The sequence below is a fragment of the Nestor notabilis genome, unplaced genomic scaffold (assembly GCF_000696875.1).
Source record: "Nestor notabilis isolate BGI_N333 unplaced genomic scaffold, ASM69687v1 scaffold8991, whole genome shotgun sequence".
In the NCBI taxonomy this organism is placed as follows: domain Eukaryota; kingdom Metazoa; phylum Chordata; class Aves; order Psittaciformes; family Psittacidae; genus Nestor; species Nestor notabilis.
The window spans coordinates 52,968-70,495 of NW_009915143.1; the positions used below are offsets into that span (position 1 = coordinate 52,968).

Sequence of the window (17,528 nt, forward strand, 5' to 3'; positions counted from 1 at the left end):
GAGGGAAGCTCCTGCAGGTTTTATTTTGGCACCATGTGGTCCGCAGCCCGTCACGGATGTGAGCCATGCAGCATTAGCACTAATCCGCTGCCACCCTTCTGCAGCACTGCCTGTGTTTTGTCCATCTGTGTTGCGAATCCTGTGTTTACCATGTTATCCCACAGGAGCTGGAAGATGCCATTTTGATATTTCTAAGATCACAAATACTTTTCCTGTGTCCCTGAAGAACTGACTATTTTATAGATACGTCACTAGCATCAGTTACTTCTTTTACGTATGAACTCTTCATCCCTCTATCACTATATTAAATCCTTTGCAGCTAAGCATAGCAAGAAGCAAAACAAAATCTGTTTTTCTGAAGTGTTTTGTGAGTCGAACACACGCAAAACTGTCCCATCACTGCTACTGTAATTATTCAGATTATTTGGAATGTTCAATAAAGATAAACGTGAAAATGAGAGCAAGGCATTTTCAGTCTCTCTCATTGGCACATGAAATTCCTCACGACTTAGATTTAGCTCATTTCTGTACTGATCATGGCTGAATTATTGGTTTCTTGGGCCTCAGGCACCATGGAAACCGATTAGGATGTGCTGCTGAATCCGATTTAATTACAACACTAAGTTGCTATGTGGCTTTAGGAAAATTAAGAGTCTCTCTGACTCAGTTTACTCATTGTAATAAATGGGCAAACAACATTTAATCCTTCTCTGAGGATTATCTTCTCCAAGCTGACTTTATCAATAGCACATTGAGAGGCCATAAAACAAGTACCATTTCTCTTAACACAGAAGACTATGACAAAACAAAGAATTCTGGAAGGAGAGAAGTTGCAGCAAATATTGGTACTAATAAATCTACAGCAAAGCAAGGGCATTTTATTTCTGCATAAGACTGTCACTACCCAGAAGAGCCTAAAGACATTCTAGAAACATCTTTCAAATGAATAATGGACTTCTCTAGTCTCAATTTGCAGTAAGACTGTTCTTCCTGGAAAAATGGAATTGCTGTCAAGCATCACTAAAATTAATTTATCTGTGAGTTGGGAAAACCCCTTTGAATTACATTCCCTAGAAATAACTACTGTTACAAAGGAGAATATTGTCTATTTGCTTCAAGATTAAAGAGTCTTTTAATGAGGTCTGAATCAGAAAATGAGGTGCAGTCTTTGTTTCAAGAACAGGCAAGAAGATATGACTGTCTCAGCAACTCACAGGAAGAGGATGAAGGTCCCTCTGTGTGCAATATTTTATTTCTAGAGCTTTTTTAAGCTGCAATAGTTTTTTGTCTAGTCTGATAGGAAAGCATCAGATCTAAACACTTTGATGCAATTTCTCTCCTTTTCTGTAGGAGAGGAAAGGATTAGGTGTTGAAACATAACATTTCTGCAGCTAATCAGAAGACATGTTCAGAATCCAGCTGCCTTTTAAAATCAGAAATATCTCAGCTGGTCCAGACTTTATCTGGGCTGCTCCAGTTCCACGTTTTGGTGAATGAAAACAGAAACTATTCCTCCTACTTAGAAAGAGTCAGCTCTTCATGTCATACTCAGCAGCAATTAACTGTACCGGGTATAAGAGCATATACAAGCTGTTCCTCAGTATTGCTTTGCCAAATCCTGGCCTTTATAAGTAGCCAGGACTGGAAAACATTACAGCATGATTAGTAAAACACCTGAGAACAAGTAGCAAAACCTAATAAGGACCTTAGCAGGAAGACCAAAGGATAATGTGATGAAAAACACTTGTTTGCTTTGACGCTGTTCCCATCACTGCAATGATACTTTAAAATGAATTGTCACGAATTGGTATTGTCTATGGAAAGTGAAATCTTCACTCAAGATCATGTGGCAGAGATTTGACCTCTGTCCATTTTAATGTGATCCTTCACCCGTTTCTAACAGCAGTGGGCCCAGATAAGAGGTGGCAGTGTAGAGCTGGCCACGGCCATGAGGTAGAAACCTCCTGGTCTATAAAACTATCAGTGCTGACTGCACGGGAAATGTGATCCAGCTGGTGATGAAGGCATCTGCAGACAGGCAGCAGTCCGGCCAACTGCAATGGTGTGTGAATAGAGAGCCCTCTTTCCAGCTAATGACAGCCTTGTTCAATGACTGTAATGTTCTAAAGCATGCTGGGAAAACGAATTAGACAAAAGAAATAGCAAAGTTTATTTGAGTTGTTAACAATATACATTGTGATCATAATAAATTCTATTTGGATGGTGTATGTACAGAACAGATGGCAGTGCTCATGTGTTTAGTAAAGATACTAGACAAAGACAAATATAGTTAATATAGACTTTAAATCAAGAACTAGGAAATTTTCATAAACTACTGAATTACCAGGCTCTAAATACAACCAAAGCTTTCAGGGAAATTAGACAAAACTGCCAGCTACAAAGATTCTGTACTGCAAAACTAGTTTCTAATAGTGGAAGTAATGCATCCATACAGAACTGTCCCTCTCACACATCTTCACGCATTTGTCTTATGGGTGTCCCGGTCAGAAGTTAATAATCAATCATTACTTCAAGTAAAATTCATAGAAAGACAAACAGAGGCGTGCAGTGTGTTCTGTGAGTGTTATTCAGGAATGTTATTCAAACTCACAAGAATCTGCCAGCTGTAAAATTTTAACCCCTGAATGTTGTGAAACGAAGAAGTATTTGACACCTCCAGCCACTATGTGTGGCTTTGCTCTGCTTCCACAGAGCTTGGGAAGTATTTTATTAAACACAGCTTTTGAACAATCCTGATGTATGCTGAGAGCTCAAGCGTTAAAACTCATCTGCACATGCCAGTGGGACTCGTTCATATATTCATATATGAATGTTCATACATTCATATATTCAACCTGCAAAGGTCTAACAGCAGAGTGAAGGGCTAAATGTAGTGTGTAGCCAAGTCATGGTTCTTGGTGCTTTGTATGGAAGAATGAGATGAGATGGGATGAGAGGAGAGAGGGGAAAACCATCCAGAAATTATAGACTACTCAAACTTAACACAGAAAGAGAACTCAGTTTAAACTCTTGAATAGATTTTTTTTTCTTGAGTTTTGCTTCTTTCATGCTTAGTAAAGTGAGAACTATGATCAAAGTTTTTCATGAAGTTACAGCATACACCTATCCAATAAGGTATAAACTGATGCTACAGCCTTTTATCTAGTGGCATCTTTACCAATATCTTCTTCCACCATTTGAAACCTTTAACCCTGTGTCATAACTAGTCAAAATTGAAGAGTAAATAGAAATATTCCCAGGGCAGGAAGGGAAAGAGTTGTCTCATGAACAAAGTTTTGTCACATAAACCTGAATTCCACTAGAAAACTAAACTGGGAAATATGAATGAGGTACTCAGCAGTTTCCCTGTAATAAATACATTTAGCAAGCATAAATACAAAGGAGAAACAAGAACAATTTTTCATAACTGGCCAAGGAAAGTCAATGCCATTAATTCAGCCACACACACAACACACTGAATTACAAGTTTGGCAGGAAAAATTCTCTCAGGTTTTATTCATGATTGTGTATTTCAAAGGCTTTCAACGAAAAGAAACCCAGTGTTTCAATGAAAAGAAACCCTGCTATAATGAGATTGTGAAAAGGAAATGTGTTGCATGAACTTCAAATCTTAAAGCAAGTTATGAATGCATGCCATCTTACGCTAATCACAGCATGAAGGAGTTGACAGACACCTCAGCTACACACCTTTGCGAAGGGAATACTTATCAAATAGAGATGTTGCAAACTGAGTACAAACAAAAGGAACTTTAAAATATAAAAATAATCTAAATTCTTTTGCAGGAAAGGCTAAAAAATATGACATTGGGAATTACTCTACTGTTATTTTACAAATGGAACCATTTGAAACTGATTTCCTAATGGATTGCACTGATATTAGGATATCTGTAGACAGCTTACACACTAATATCTATACACAGTCTGAAGCACTTCAGTAGATCCAGGGGATACTGTTCTCTTGTTTATGCTTTTTCTGGCCATGGACATAATGGCTAAGCCTCAAGATGTAGATGACGCTCATTGGCAAGGTCAAAGAACTACAAGAGCTGGCAGGGTGTATGCTAGATCCATCTGCTTAGGCATATATACAAATTATTTGGCAAGGCCTGGATAATATCACAGTAATTTTGGATCAGATTGCTTTGAGACTGCCAGGTGGAAGTTGAAAGATTTTGATCATCTGTTGTTCACAAAGATGCTGCGTCTCTTCCTTCTGAACACAGACCTTGCTATAGACACCCAATGCCTCTGATGCGTCTAGGTTAAGATATGCACAGTGGTGATGAAGTAACTATTTCTCTTTAGTCAGCTGTCCCACTGGGGTAATGAAAATGTAGCTTCTGAGGATTGCTGTTTAGAAGCCAATTAATTTAACAGGAAAAAGCAATTAATTTCATCCAATTCTAGTTCTGAAAAAGGTTTAAAACAAATTTGAATTTATCTAGACAATTCTGATTTCATTTTTTAGTTCACTATTGGTGTTTTTACAGCTGTACTTACACTGACACAACAAAAATTCTGCCCACTGCCAACAAGCATCAGGAGAAATACTATTTGCTAAATGGCATACAAGCTGGACTATGAGTAGAAGATACACTGATCCTGGTTTTGGTGCTGCCTCCACTGCATTTGACTGATTTACCTCCCTTTGAAAACTTCTGTTACTGTCTGTAGTGAAAATACAGATTAGTTATTTATACCCCACCATATTCAGCACTCTACAGTTATGTTCTATGCCAGCTACCTTCATCTGGCACCTGATTAAACAAGGATTGGGTATGGCAGCAGCACTTCTTAGTGACATCCTTGTCCTTGTTAATAAATTACAATTGTCAGTTTATAGCAAATTAGGTGAACACTGCCCTCTTAAGCCTCATTTTATTCAAATCAGAAAGATTTATCATCCTCCAGGGTATAATACACCTTCCATTACCTCTGTAACTAGTAATCAAGGATATGCCTGTCAAAGTCAAAGTGCAAGGATTCATCATATTATTTTTTAGAAACTCTAGTTCTTCTCCTGTGAGTCTGAAATTTAATTCTCAGTGGACACCTGAGGTTTATTTTGCAATTACATTCATTACAAAGTAAATCCTGATTGTCCTTCTAAACCTCTCCTTACATAAGCACTTTGGGTTTCAATGCTCTTTTGGGCTTTTGATTGATGACAGAAGAGATCTCATTAATCTATCCTGGAGACAATTCACATAGCACAGGTCTGAATTGACTCCAGAGGTACCAGACTGGATGGGGCAGGTGCTTTAGAGCTTCCAAGGTTAAAGTGGGTGATGCAGACACTGTGTGAATGTTTTCAGAGACGTCGAAGAAAATTAGGGACACTGAAAATAGTTGATTTTGCCCAGGGTTTCCTCTGTACGTAAAATCCAACCCAAAATAGTTGGTGTAAAGAGGACACTGAATATTTCCTATGTAGTCTCTAATTCAACCAATATTCATGAATGAGAACAGTATTTTCAGTACCTTTAAGGGCTCATTTATTTTAAAATACATGTTGCAGTGACCACAAAACTTTCCCTCTCAGGCTATCAAAAGCCAGTGCTTCTTTTTTTAACATGAACAACGTAGAGAAAGTTATAAAGACTGGACATTTGTATAGAAAACATAATTCCTATTAGTAAGAAATAAGAAATAAAACAAAATATAGTTGTGCTTTAAACTTACTGTTCAAGGCAATTAACCTATGTCTAACACTTAAGCTATTGAATGCAGCCTGCATGAGAGAAGAGGAACACATGACATTCAGGAACCCAGTGAAACCTAAATCTCAAGCTAGACTGGCATAATACCATTTCTAGTAACAGGGGAAGGTTTACTCTCACATGATAAAGCAAGTTTTCTTTCAGCTTAGTCTCTTTACAGCAACTTCTCCAATTCCATCATCCCCAAAGGAAAGGGGAAAAAGAGGCAATTAACCTTCTAGGACAATCTTTGTTCATGTTTTGGATATGAATCATCAAGTCCAGTCAATGCCAAGAAAGCCTCAAGGATAACAGATGACAGACAATCACAGGAGAATCTAACAACAAGGATTTTCAGCTGTGACCAGCTACTTCAACTGATTCAATTATGCAGAAGTGGTGAGATGCAGAAAATTAAGAGCTGGTTAAACAGAACTTGATTGGGCAGAGTTATAGCAACCAGCAATCACCTGAAAGACAGACAAACCACAGGGGAATTAAAATTATGACTTAGACTAATAGGACCAGGCAAACGTAAGAACAAAAGCCTGAAATTCAGACTAAATGCCAATAAAAACTTCTCCTTTAGCCTGGGAAAAGAAAGATTGGAAGTCTGGTCTCTTAAGGCATTTAGAACTAGACCAGAAAACCAGTAGTAAAAACAAAGCGAGGGAAACTGGTCCGCATTGAGAAGGGAGTGAACGTGATGGTGCCCACCTGTGGGTATAGCTTACTATTCTTCTGCTGCAACACTGATCAAACACAACAAATGCCTGAAGCTGCTCAACATCTGCTTTCTTGTTGGTCTAACAAAAATGGAAATACTTCTTCAGAGCTGGCTCTATTGTTAAGAGCCCTCATTAGGACATGCCACAGTACATTACTGTGTTTTACAGCACTTGTGGTGGGTGCACACATGCCTCACCACCTCCAGCCAGCAACTGTGGTGGTAATCCCTCCTTAAGCCTTTCAGTTTTATACTCTTCTAGATATAAATCTCATTTTTCTTTAGAGCTACTATAGCAGAAAGGGCAAAAAGAAAGAAACACAAGTCTGATGCATTCTAAGTTTTACGGAATAAGCATATGCAGGAAAACACTGTGCTTTCTGCAGGGTTTTTTTCACCCTAGGAGCATTATATGAAATTATAATCACCTACTGCTGACACTGGTGTTTGCCCTAAAAATCCATACATAAATATAGGTCTACTCATTTTACATGGCCACCCATTACCTCTCACCCCTAAAGGCTTTTTGTTTTATTTTACTAAGAGTGGAAAATGCTTCTTCAACATTCATTAGTATTTTACGTACCGTTAAAATGAACAAACAAAACATAAACCACCCCAGATCACATAAACACACGCTCCAGGAGGATTTATTAGAATGAAAGTTCAAGGCAGAATCACCTCACACAAACATTATTTTGCTGCCCTGATTTCTTCATATGAAAACTTGGCATTGAGCTCACATTCCAGTGCCTGTCCCACAGTCTTGACACTTGTTGAGGAAAGAAGCCAAGACAGAATAACTCGTGAAGGCAGAGATGTTTGCTCTCCTGTCTCACATGCATGAGGGGAGGCTGGCTTAAGAGTTCCTTCCCATTTCTCCTCATTTTGCAATTTCAACTCAAGGATAGATTTGTGCTCTGAATGATGTATATGGGGACTTAACATGCTTATGTTAATAGATTCAAAGAAAGAAAAGCATGGAGTTACACTCACAGCATTAGCCTAACTAACCAGGCAGGAACTCTCACACGTCTGGCATGTGTCGCAGCCAAGCTCCACATATTTATATAACCCCACCCAAATCAGCATAACCCCAAAACTGGCCCATTGCAATAAACTTGCACTGTCTTGGCCTTGAGCTGTAAGAGCTGCCCAGAATATCCACACATGAACAAACACTGCCATATCAGGTCTGTGTGGAATACTCCTCAGCCAGCCAGTATTCCAGGACTGTGACAGATGTGGCAGGAGTACACCTACACAGCAGAGTGCAAATACAGCAAACTGTATCTGCCTGTGCTCAAGGCCACGGGCAGCCTCGCAAAGGCATGATGCAGCCAGTGCAGCACTGAGTCTGTTCTAATGCTGTGGGGTCTGTACTGATGTAACCTGCACATTGGCCCTGTGTGAGCAGTCACAGCTACACCAATCCGCTCAAGGGCTGGCACATTAGTTCTCTCTGTGTACAACATGCGATAGACATGAATCTCGTGTATCCCAGGAACGTTCTGCTCTGAGAGTCTCAATTTCTAACCCTGTTTCCAGGGATGAAAACCTGGTGCAGGGGGCAGGGAGGAGGAAGAGCCAAATTCCTATCAGAACTTTGGAGCCAGCTTCCTCACTAAATCACATTCTGGCTTCACTAGAATGCCTCCCACCACAAGAGTCTGGCTGCAAAGAATACCATCTCCCCAAAGCCCAAGAGCTTTACCCAGGATTTTCCAACTGTATCTGTCATTCTGGATGACTGGTGAAATTGCTTGAACCCTTGAGATACTGCAGTGCTGCTAGAAAGTCAGGACACCGGCTGAACTCAAAAGGGAAGTGAAGAGAGTTGGACAAAATTTACAGAGCAACTCTACCAGACACGACCAGGATCTGCTGCCTGAAGTGCGAGCTGTGCTAATTTTACCTATCTTCACTTTCCACTTCCGACACCTTTTGGTAACAGCAATGCCCAGAGTTGACAAACATTCTGTATCCCAAAAGCTCAGGCTCCCATTTATCTGAGCAATTGAGGATGCTGGGGGTGATGCCTGGGCAGGTACAGTGTCATATTCCAGGTTGGCAATGTTCTTCCATTTCAGATAAAACACGGATGTCTGTTAAACTCTCTTTCTCCAGTTCAGCAAATAACTCTACTTGGAAGAAAGAAAATTATGCTTCTTTTGTTGCTACCTCATTTTGAATTAAAAAAAAAGGATGAAAGACACAAAAATCAGCCCCCCAAAAAAGCCAAGAAGCCATTTTCAGAATATAAAAATAGCAAAATACACTGTTGGTTTCAGTCACCTTAGTTTTTACTACAGCTATTCAAGTAAATCCTTTCTCAATGGCTTATTGATTGCAAGTTTGATTACTCTCTTGAATTCTAATACCCCTAGACTCAATTGTACAGTATCAATGGGAGTCCATCAAAGCCACACACTCTGAAGGATAAATGAATTAGCACGGTACCGTTATCTATGTACCAGGCCCCAGCTGCACTCACAAACACTTGTGCTGCAGGTGGCCAGCAGCATTTAATGCAGAAGAAAGCTTCATTTCTCTTGTAATCATATCTCACCATCTAACCCACACCTATGATTTAAATCATCTTTCAAAGAATGCTATGGAGAAGAGGAAAAAAGTGATAGTGAAAACTAAGACTATAGGCTTATGAGACTGCAGTTCATAGAATCCCAGAGTGGTTTGTGTTGGAAGTATCTTAAAGCTCATCCAGTTCCAACCCCCTGCCACAGGCAGAGACACCTTCCACTAGAGCAGGTTGCTCCAAGCCCCTGTGTCCAACCTGGCCTTGAACACTGCCAGGGATGGGGCAGCCACAGCTTCTCTGGGCACCCTGTGCCAGCGCCTCAGCTCCCTCATAGTTAACTGGCAGAAGTTCCTGATTCCATCAGGCACCAGTTTGGCAGCTGGTAACTCAGCTTTCTGCTGGTTGGCCTATGTTTTTTTCCTGAAGGCTAGCATGAGCACAGGAACCCCACAAAGCAGTCTGTAACTGCCTTCCCTTTCCAGGGAACTTTAGCAAGTCGTCAGCTCATTTGAATGAGCTTACATTTGGAAACAGGGTGGGTTTTTCACTTTATTGATGCACTCCTCCACACAGGATTTTTTCAAAATCTACATCAAACAAGGAAAAACAAATGCTGAGAGGGCAGATTTAGGGCAATTTATCAAGGTCTGGGAAATAGCTTCCAGATGGATAGAGCTGTTTGGTGCTGGCTGGTGAGAAGGAAGCAAGGTATTGTTATTGAATTAGCATGAATCTCTGGTGGAGAACTGCGTGGTAGATAGAGTGCTCCTTTCATATGGTTTGCATTTGGACCTGTCATAGTTCATTTTTATTCAAAAACCTGTGGTAAAGACACGCAGTTCTTTTTTGTTTATTACATTTCCCCCAATTCTCCCTGTACTGTTACCCAGTCAGTATTTTTCAACTCTGCTGTAAGTGCCATGCCTGGCTCTGTTTGCTCTTTGCCATGCTTGGATGACAGCTTGGTGCTTACAAGCTCACAAGTGGTTTTAGGCTTTACAGTCACACTGAATGTTACCTGAGAAAGTGTGTGAGAGAGAAGAAAAGCTGGATGCTCAAGGAGATGTTTAAACTGAATCACTTCAAGAGTTTATCAAAACCAAAGTAAAAATGATGCATACTGAGGTCTAATGCACACAAGAAAGTGATTGCTAATATAACCAGAGGATTATTCTTGTTAATAAATCCTCCCTTTGTAAACAAGTCTTCTAGCAGTATAAAGGCATCTATAAGAGTGCATTTGCTAATACAGAAATACTGTAAAAAACCAAAACAAAGAAACAAAATTAAAAACAAAAAAAATATGCTCACAACCAACAAAATTCTACTTTGAATAACCTGGATACCTCAATATGTGCCTTACAAAGCAAGACTCACACAAAGATTTACATATTTCCTCCTAGTCCCACCTGAAGCATTCACCCTAGTTTATGTTGCCATCAAATTAAAATGACAGTTCTTCTATTAACCTGAGGAGATAAACAGCCACAGTCCCGCACTGTAAAGGCAAATCCACTGTTACCAAGCAGTTAGTTTCAGTTAAATGAATTTCTGACAACGTAGAAATCTTTTAAGATCCTAGAAAAGTTGCTGTTGATATGCCAATGAGTAGAAGGATTTTTAATGAGGCGGCATTTCCAATGGCTTTTTCAGTTATTTAGGAGAAATGTTGTTAGAATTTCTGAGTACAGGGTGTGGGGGCATCAGGGTGAAACAGAGGAAACAGACTTTGCCTCTTCCCATTTCCAGTGTTCCAAGGGATCAACCACAATTACTCTGTTACCATCTGGTAACAGAGTAACCATCTCTGATACCATGTACTCTGGGCAAATAGAGAAAGGAAATGGTGATTTCATCAGAACCAACTAATTCCTAAATCCTACCTGAAATGTAAGACGGGTACTTGTGCTTACTTCCTACATGTATGTCTGGTTCTACCCTTCTTTTTTTCCCCCCTATAGTTCTTATTACTCTGTGTATTATGAGCATCTGCTTCAACTGACCAAGACTCTGTAAGAAAGATGCAATGAGGCAAATAAAATCACAGTCTCCAGGACGTAACCTACTTCTTCAGCCATAACATCCAACCTCCCCCAGGCTGTGAACAGCTCATATGCCTCATTTATTACTTATACTTAATCCTTCAGCTACTGACTACTGAGCTAGGTTTCCAGTTATATCAACTCTGAAGCAAAGTCTTGATAGCCTCAAGCTCTCACAATGCAGCGTTAGCAATGCCAGTTATACATCACTACTGAAGAACCTGTATTACTCAATGACATGGTTTTCTGATTTTCAAATGTGTTAGGAGGAAGCTGACCCTGGATGCTCACAGTGCTCATCTACCAGATCTTTGCACATCACTCTATGGACCTTAGTGCTCAGAAGTCAAGAGACAGCTGAGCTAGTGGTTGTGCCTGATCAGTTATCACCTTTCTGCTAATCAGGCTGTGCAAGATGTAAACTAGCAGGTATCAGCATTCTGTCACCATGGACCAAACTGGCCCTTAATTCTTATCTGAACTGTCTCCTCTTTGACCTGGCAGTCTATGAAATGGTTGACGTGCTGCTGGCAAAAGAAAAGAAATTAAAATGAAGATAAAATCAGAGAATGGCCAAGGTTGGAAATGACCTCTGGAGATCATCTGGTCCAACCGCTTGGCTCAAAGCAGGGGCAACTACAGCAAGTTGCTCAGGATATTTTGTGTAGTCACAGCACACAGAAATGCCTTCCCAACTGTACAGGATAAATCTGTAGCGGAGAGCAGATGAAAGATCACATGCAATCTGCATGGTTAAGGGATCTTTTGAGCTCAGTTGCCTGGAAAATTGACTTCTCATGGTAAACAGAAGGGGTGGGGAACACTTGATTGCTTTTCATGTAGTTCATTTGTAGTCATACCTTGAAGCCAAAAGGGCAAGTGCATTGATAAATCTCCAGTGGATCATTGTTGCATGTCCCATTGTTCTTACATGGGTTGGAGAGGCAGGGATTACACTTGGACACAACACTGATATCCACCGGCTCTGAAAAGGCAAAACACAAGAGTATTAATAGAGAACTGGATTACAAAATGAATACTTCCCACCTCACACATACATTCCTTCCTAATGCAGTATTCACCCTGTGTTGGCACAAATGCACATGCTGTGGGTGCAACTTTACACAACAGTATGGGATTCCCAGGGATCAGAGAGCTTTTATGTACTAAATCAAGTGCTAGGCAAGTCTCAATGATGCTGATATTCTCCTGGACATGCAAACATCAGCTCTGAAAAAACATGCTGGGAATCTCCAGAGAGAGATATATACACAATGTATAGAGGCTTATATATATACAAATATATATATAAATAATACATATAAAAAATTGCTTTCAGCAATTTTTCCTTCTCTCAGTGCTAGAAATTCTGCAATAGCAACCCCTAGGGAACTATAACATGACATTTCTATGGCTGATAACACGAATGAAAGTGCAGATGCAACAGCAGAAATAAAAAACATGCATAAGAAAGGTTTAGTTAGAGGTCTACGGAAATATTTAGGTGCAAAATGTTCCACCATCCTTAATTTTAACAGAGTCCAAAACTTATTTTCTTCCTTTTCTGCCCAGAAGTATGATTACTCAGCATTCAACAAAGGCAAGAAAGGCAAATATACAAAGACGTGAATGGTTGCAGGTAAATATAAATGGCTATATTTAAACCATTTAATGAACCACATTTTTTAACGGAGCTCTTCCAGAGAAGTAGTGATGTTTGTGGGTGAGCAGGGAAACGAACAGACCAACACAAAGCTAAGTACATTTGGGGTACCAAGTTAACACATATGTTATTGTTGAGATTTTACAGAAAGCTAATTTAGACAGCTATATTTAAAGAAATAGTAATTTTTGAAATGGCTACATTTCAAATACTATGGAGTTAAAGGCTTTTACATGTAAAAAATGAAACCTACCACTTTTAAAGGGCTTAAATTGTATCAGGCAGTAAAGACTCTAAGATAATTTTACTTTATTTTTAAGGAAATGCACCTTAAAATAACCTAAAAATGGTCCTGTCCCAATCAGAAGTGAGCACAGAGTTTCTATTATTGCATGATAAACGATAAGGTGTAAATTGCAGAACATCCTGAAAGTGAAGAACAGACGTTTATCCTAGATATCAGAGAGAAGGTAGAGCTCTAGAAGGTTACCACAAATCCCTTCCAGTTAAGGATTTGCTCTGGACCATCCTGTATGAGATATAAACCTTCTTTATTAACTTTGAATAATTGCATGGCATCAACGTTGGGTAAAACCATGACAGAAATGGGTACCAAGGAGCCTCAGCTGAGAAGCACCTGCGATGTGCTTTTACTGACAGTGGTGTTATCAGGGTCACTGCCTGCAGAGTGCAACATGCAATAATGAGGACAAAATACACATGTAACAAATTCAAACATTGAAATCAAAGACTGATGTTGTCCTCTTCTACCTTTTTGTTTCTGTATAACTAAATGCCATACATGTTTTTAACTTGCAGTTAGGACAGCAAGAGGAAATAACATCTGAATTTCTGGCACTGACGGGGTGGAATGTGACATATCTGAAATATTTTTGTCTTGAAAGTAGAATATATGAAGCATATACAAAGGTAGCTCCTCAGAGAGCTCATAAGAAGGCAGCAGTGTTGCTCTTCTGGATTTAGAGGTCACTAAGCTAGAATTTGTTCTGTTATTTATTTATTTCATAATACACACACATACATTTCCCATTTATTCCTTTGTCATAGATCAAAGCTAATCAATGCAGGAGCTAATAAGAACAGTGTTAGTTCCTAGCTGTTAAGTAGTTCTTTAGTCTGCCCTTGTGGATTTGATTTTTATAAATCCATATAGCAAAATGCCCTCAGCCCAGCACATTCCTTTCCTCTACTGCATAACTAGGAGGGCAATTTAATAAAAAGCAGAGCTGAGTGTGCATGACTTGCACATTACATACTTTTATTTTCTTGGCTCTGCTGAGACATAGAACCTTGTGCTCAGTCACATCTAAACCCAAAGTTTTTACAAGAGTAAGTTAAACTCTACTTGTTTTTAATGTCAAAGTTACTGGAGGTCACAGAGGACACCCAAGCACTACATTTACACAAGCACCTCAAGGTACCCAGCTCAGTGTGGGCTGACCTCTGCAGCAACGACTCAGGCTTTAGAGGCTGGGGGCTTAGCCCACCCTGAGCTCTGTGTCAACACTGTTTGAGCTAGGACTGAATGTACACAGGCTGAAGGACAGACAGAGCCTTGGACACTCTCTGTCACCCCACACACCGTCGTATTCTTCCACTGTCACAGGCCATGCTCATGGCTCCAGCCCGAGGGCAAACCTGCCCTGGACACTGTAATAAATCCTCTTCCTTTACCATAAAAGAGCATCATTGCTGACAGGATAGCACAACACATTGGATCTTAACCATGCACATGGGAAGTGGGTTTAGTGAGGTTACCAAATCACGCATTGCTTTTCAAAATATATGTATTGTGATGAGAAAAAGTGATCTTTTTCTATGGCCTGGAGTTCCTTGGAGTATACTGCAACTTGCCCAGACCATCAAGTCTCTTCTTGTCCAAAGACCACCTCCAAATCAAGACTTTTTTTTCTCCTTTTCTATTCAGATAAAGCAAGCCAGTTGGACAGCACGGGAGACAGCTCTCCAGCTTTCTACTGGGCAAAACTAATATTTACATTAAAAACATAGAGGTGTTTTTAATAGTATGGATCACAGATTTACTTATCTCTTGCCTAAGAGTTGCTTGCTTAGTCCTGAGAGAAAGTGAGCATGACTATTCATCTAGCACAGTTTCAGAATGAAGAATTCATCTAGCTTGCCTATCTGGATTAATTTTCACACCCTGTTTAACATGTAAATATGATAATTTTCTTTGTTTCACTTAATGTGAACAAGTACATTGGTACTTCTAGTATTTTAGAGTATAGTTGTACTTCACATTTGAGAGCCTGTAGTTTTGATAATTATAGTCAGAGTTCTGATAGTTTTGAAACTGACATTTCAAAGTAATTAAATTATAAGGTTACAGTTATTAAAGATGTATTTGAAAGGACACAAAATTCAGATCAGGCTTGGGAACCTGTGTTCTAAAACTATCTCAACACCATAATTTGTTTGTTCAGCAGTTTAATCCTAGACTCTATAAAATCACACACGGCACTCCAAGAGACTTAAAACCAGGCTTTATGTCCTCATTTCTATTTCTAAGATCCTTTCTACTGACCCTTTTCCACTGTAAATACAGCTTCAGGTACTTGCTGGTAACTTGAGTGAATCTCCAAAACTTACTTTACAATAAAAATATTAGTAATATTCTTACTGTAATATTGGGTTACACAGGTATATCCAAACCTACCTAATGCAGTAATAAGCTACTTACTTTATCCACAAAGCATGCTCCTTGTCCTTGCTCTACTGTAGCATACTCCTACCAATGAGGACCCCTAATCACCCATAGCTGCCCCTCACCCCTGTCCTGAAGGAACATACACTCTACTCAGACATGAAACATTTTCCCTAACCCCCAGTTTCTGATGCAGAGCTGATGAGGACAGTTTGTGGATCTTCAAATGAAAATGTACTTTTGGCAAATACTTGTTCCAGAAGAATTCTCAGTTTCTAAGTTTTCAAGAAAATGTACATAATAACCAGAGTGCTCTGTATTTTTAAAATAACTATAATTTTACCAAAGTTTTCTGGTGGACGTAGAAAGCCAAGACCAATTTATTTGCTCAAATAAGTTCTAACAACATCCTATATGCTAACTTGCCATTATATAATCTGGTACAGCAACAGCAACGCTAACTCTTTGAGGTTTGCTGGGTTTCCTTCCAGCGGTGCCATTAACTGCGCTTTGTGGAACAAAATGCAACTTGAACGTAATGTGATGGTTCAGAAAATGAAAGCCAAACGCAATGCCTGCCCAAACTCACTTTAAAACCAAATTGCTCCCAAGAGTAGAGAAATACAGCATTGTATTTGTGCAAAAGCCTCCAGATCGCTCCTACCTTTGCACTGGAAGTGGTGTGTCGGTGTTGTGAGCAGCAGCCTGTCCACCATGGCATCGGGCCCGCTGCAGCGGGCTATCCCCGGCTCCTTGTACCCAGCCTTCACCCACTCAGAAAGCCAGCGGAGGTTGCAGTCACAGTGCAAAGGGTTGGTGCCCAGAGCCCTGTGGTGTAAAGCAATGAATAGCAGTTGTTTTGGCTTGCAAGCAAAGACAACATCCCTGATCTCACCAAGGCACATTTTATTCTATGCTTTTCCAGGAATGTTTTACTTCAAAATGTGGGAAAGATCTTCGGAGTGTGCAGGAAGTATTATAGATTTATCTCCTCCAGTATTCCCACTCTTCTCCTTTCTTCCCATCATTACTTAGGGAGGTTGTATAAATACCTAACAAGAAATCACTTTTTCAAACTATAAATTGCTTTTTCAAATGCTTGTGCATGAGCAGTGCCTCCAGACATACTGCTTTCATCACACTTATCACATTGGCTTCTATTTCAGTCTTTGGCCTTCATGAGCATATTCTGACAGTGAATCGTGTAATTTAGGTTGGATCTGAGGACTCGTGTTAATGTCTCCTCACCAGATGAAACATATATACAGAGGATACCCCTGTTTTACAAACTGCAACCTGGTGTCTGCTAAGGTTGTTTATGGCTTGAAAACGCATTTCCTGGTTAACCCATCACTTGAGTTAGGTCAGATGTCTGAAGCAGATGTACTCACACAGTGTGATTATAATGTGCAAAACTTTTTCATTATTCATGGAGATCTATCCAAAGGAAAACAAACCTTTTAACCTTAAATTTAGGTGCTGCTTTGACTCATTTATACTATTTTTTTCTCTTAAATAAAGTGTCTTTTCAGGCAATCAGTCAATTCCCAACAAAGTTCAGACTTCAGAAAAAGAAGTTGAAAAACAATGAATTTTTTAACATCTGAATGTTGGAAGCCTGAATTTGTTTTGCTGGAAGTAAACGTAAGGATTTAGCTGTACAACACCTGAATTGCCATGGGAAGAAAAGTAACTAAATAAAGATTAGCATAGGGAAGAGATACTAAAGAAACCAGTAATTTAAACTGGATTTGAGACTTCACTTCTATCTGCATATATTATAAACTATGTTTAAGATGGTATTTTAAACTCAAGCTTCTTTCAAATAAAAACAGACAGGATATTAAGATAGAAATCTCAGTAAATTTGTTGATACATTTCTATTTAGAGTGACTAATGAACCCACTGTGCCCTAGACAGATTCATAATGGGAGTTCATAGGTTCAAACCCTGTCTAGGGCTCATTCATCAAAATTAAACGTGTACTACAGCACACTATTAAAAAATATCCAGCCATTCCTTCTGTAAATCCATTGCTTACAATGGAAAAAAACCTACTGAGTTGACTTTCTGACCCTGTAACTGTGATCAACCGGCTCACTTGGCCAAGGTCAAACAAAACACAGCAGTGAAAGTTGGACCAAGAAATTC

The 17,528-nt window shown here is 39.5% G+C and overlaps 1 protein-coding gene across 1 annotated transcript in view; it reads right to left on the reverse strand.

The window, feature by feature from the left end:
- LOC104413075 (slit homolog 3 protein-like) overlaps positions 1–16,282 on the reverse strand; it is a gene marked incomplete at its 3' end in the record, with an annotated part of 56,993 nt that extends 40,711 nt beyond the window's left edge. Inside the window, exons 1-2 of the mRNA XM_010023982.1 lie at positions 16,042–16,282; positions 11,889–12,013 (exon numbers count right to left, since the gene is read on the reverse strand). Coding sequence (XP_010022284.1) covers positions 11,889–12,013; positions 16,042–16,282 — 366 coding nt within the window. The remainder of the gene's footprint in view (positions 1–11,888; positions 12,014–16,041) is intronic.
- Between the last annotated feature and the right edge of the window lie 1,246 nt (positions 16,283–17,528).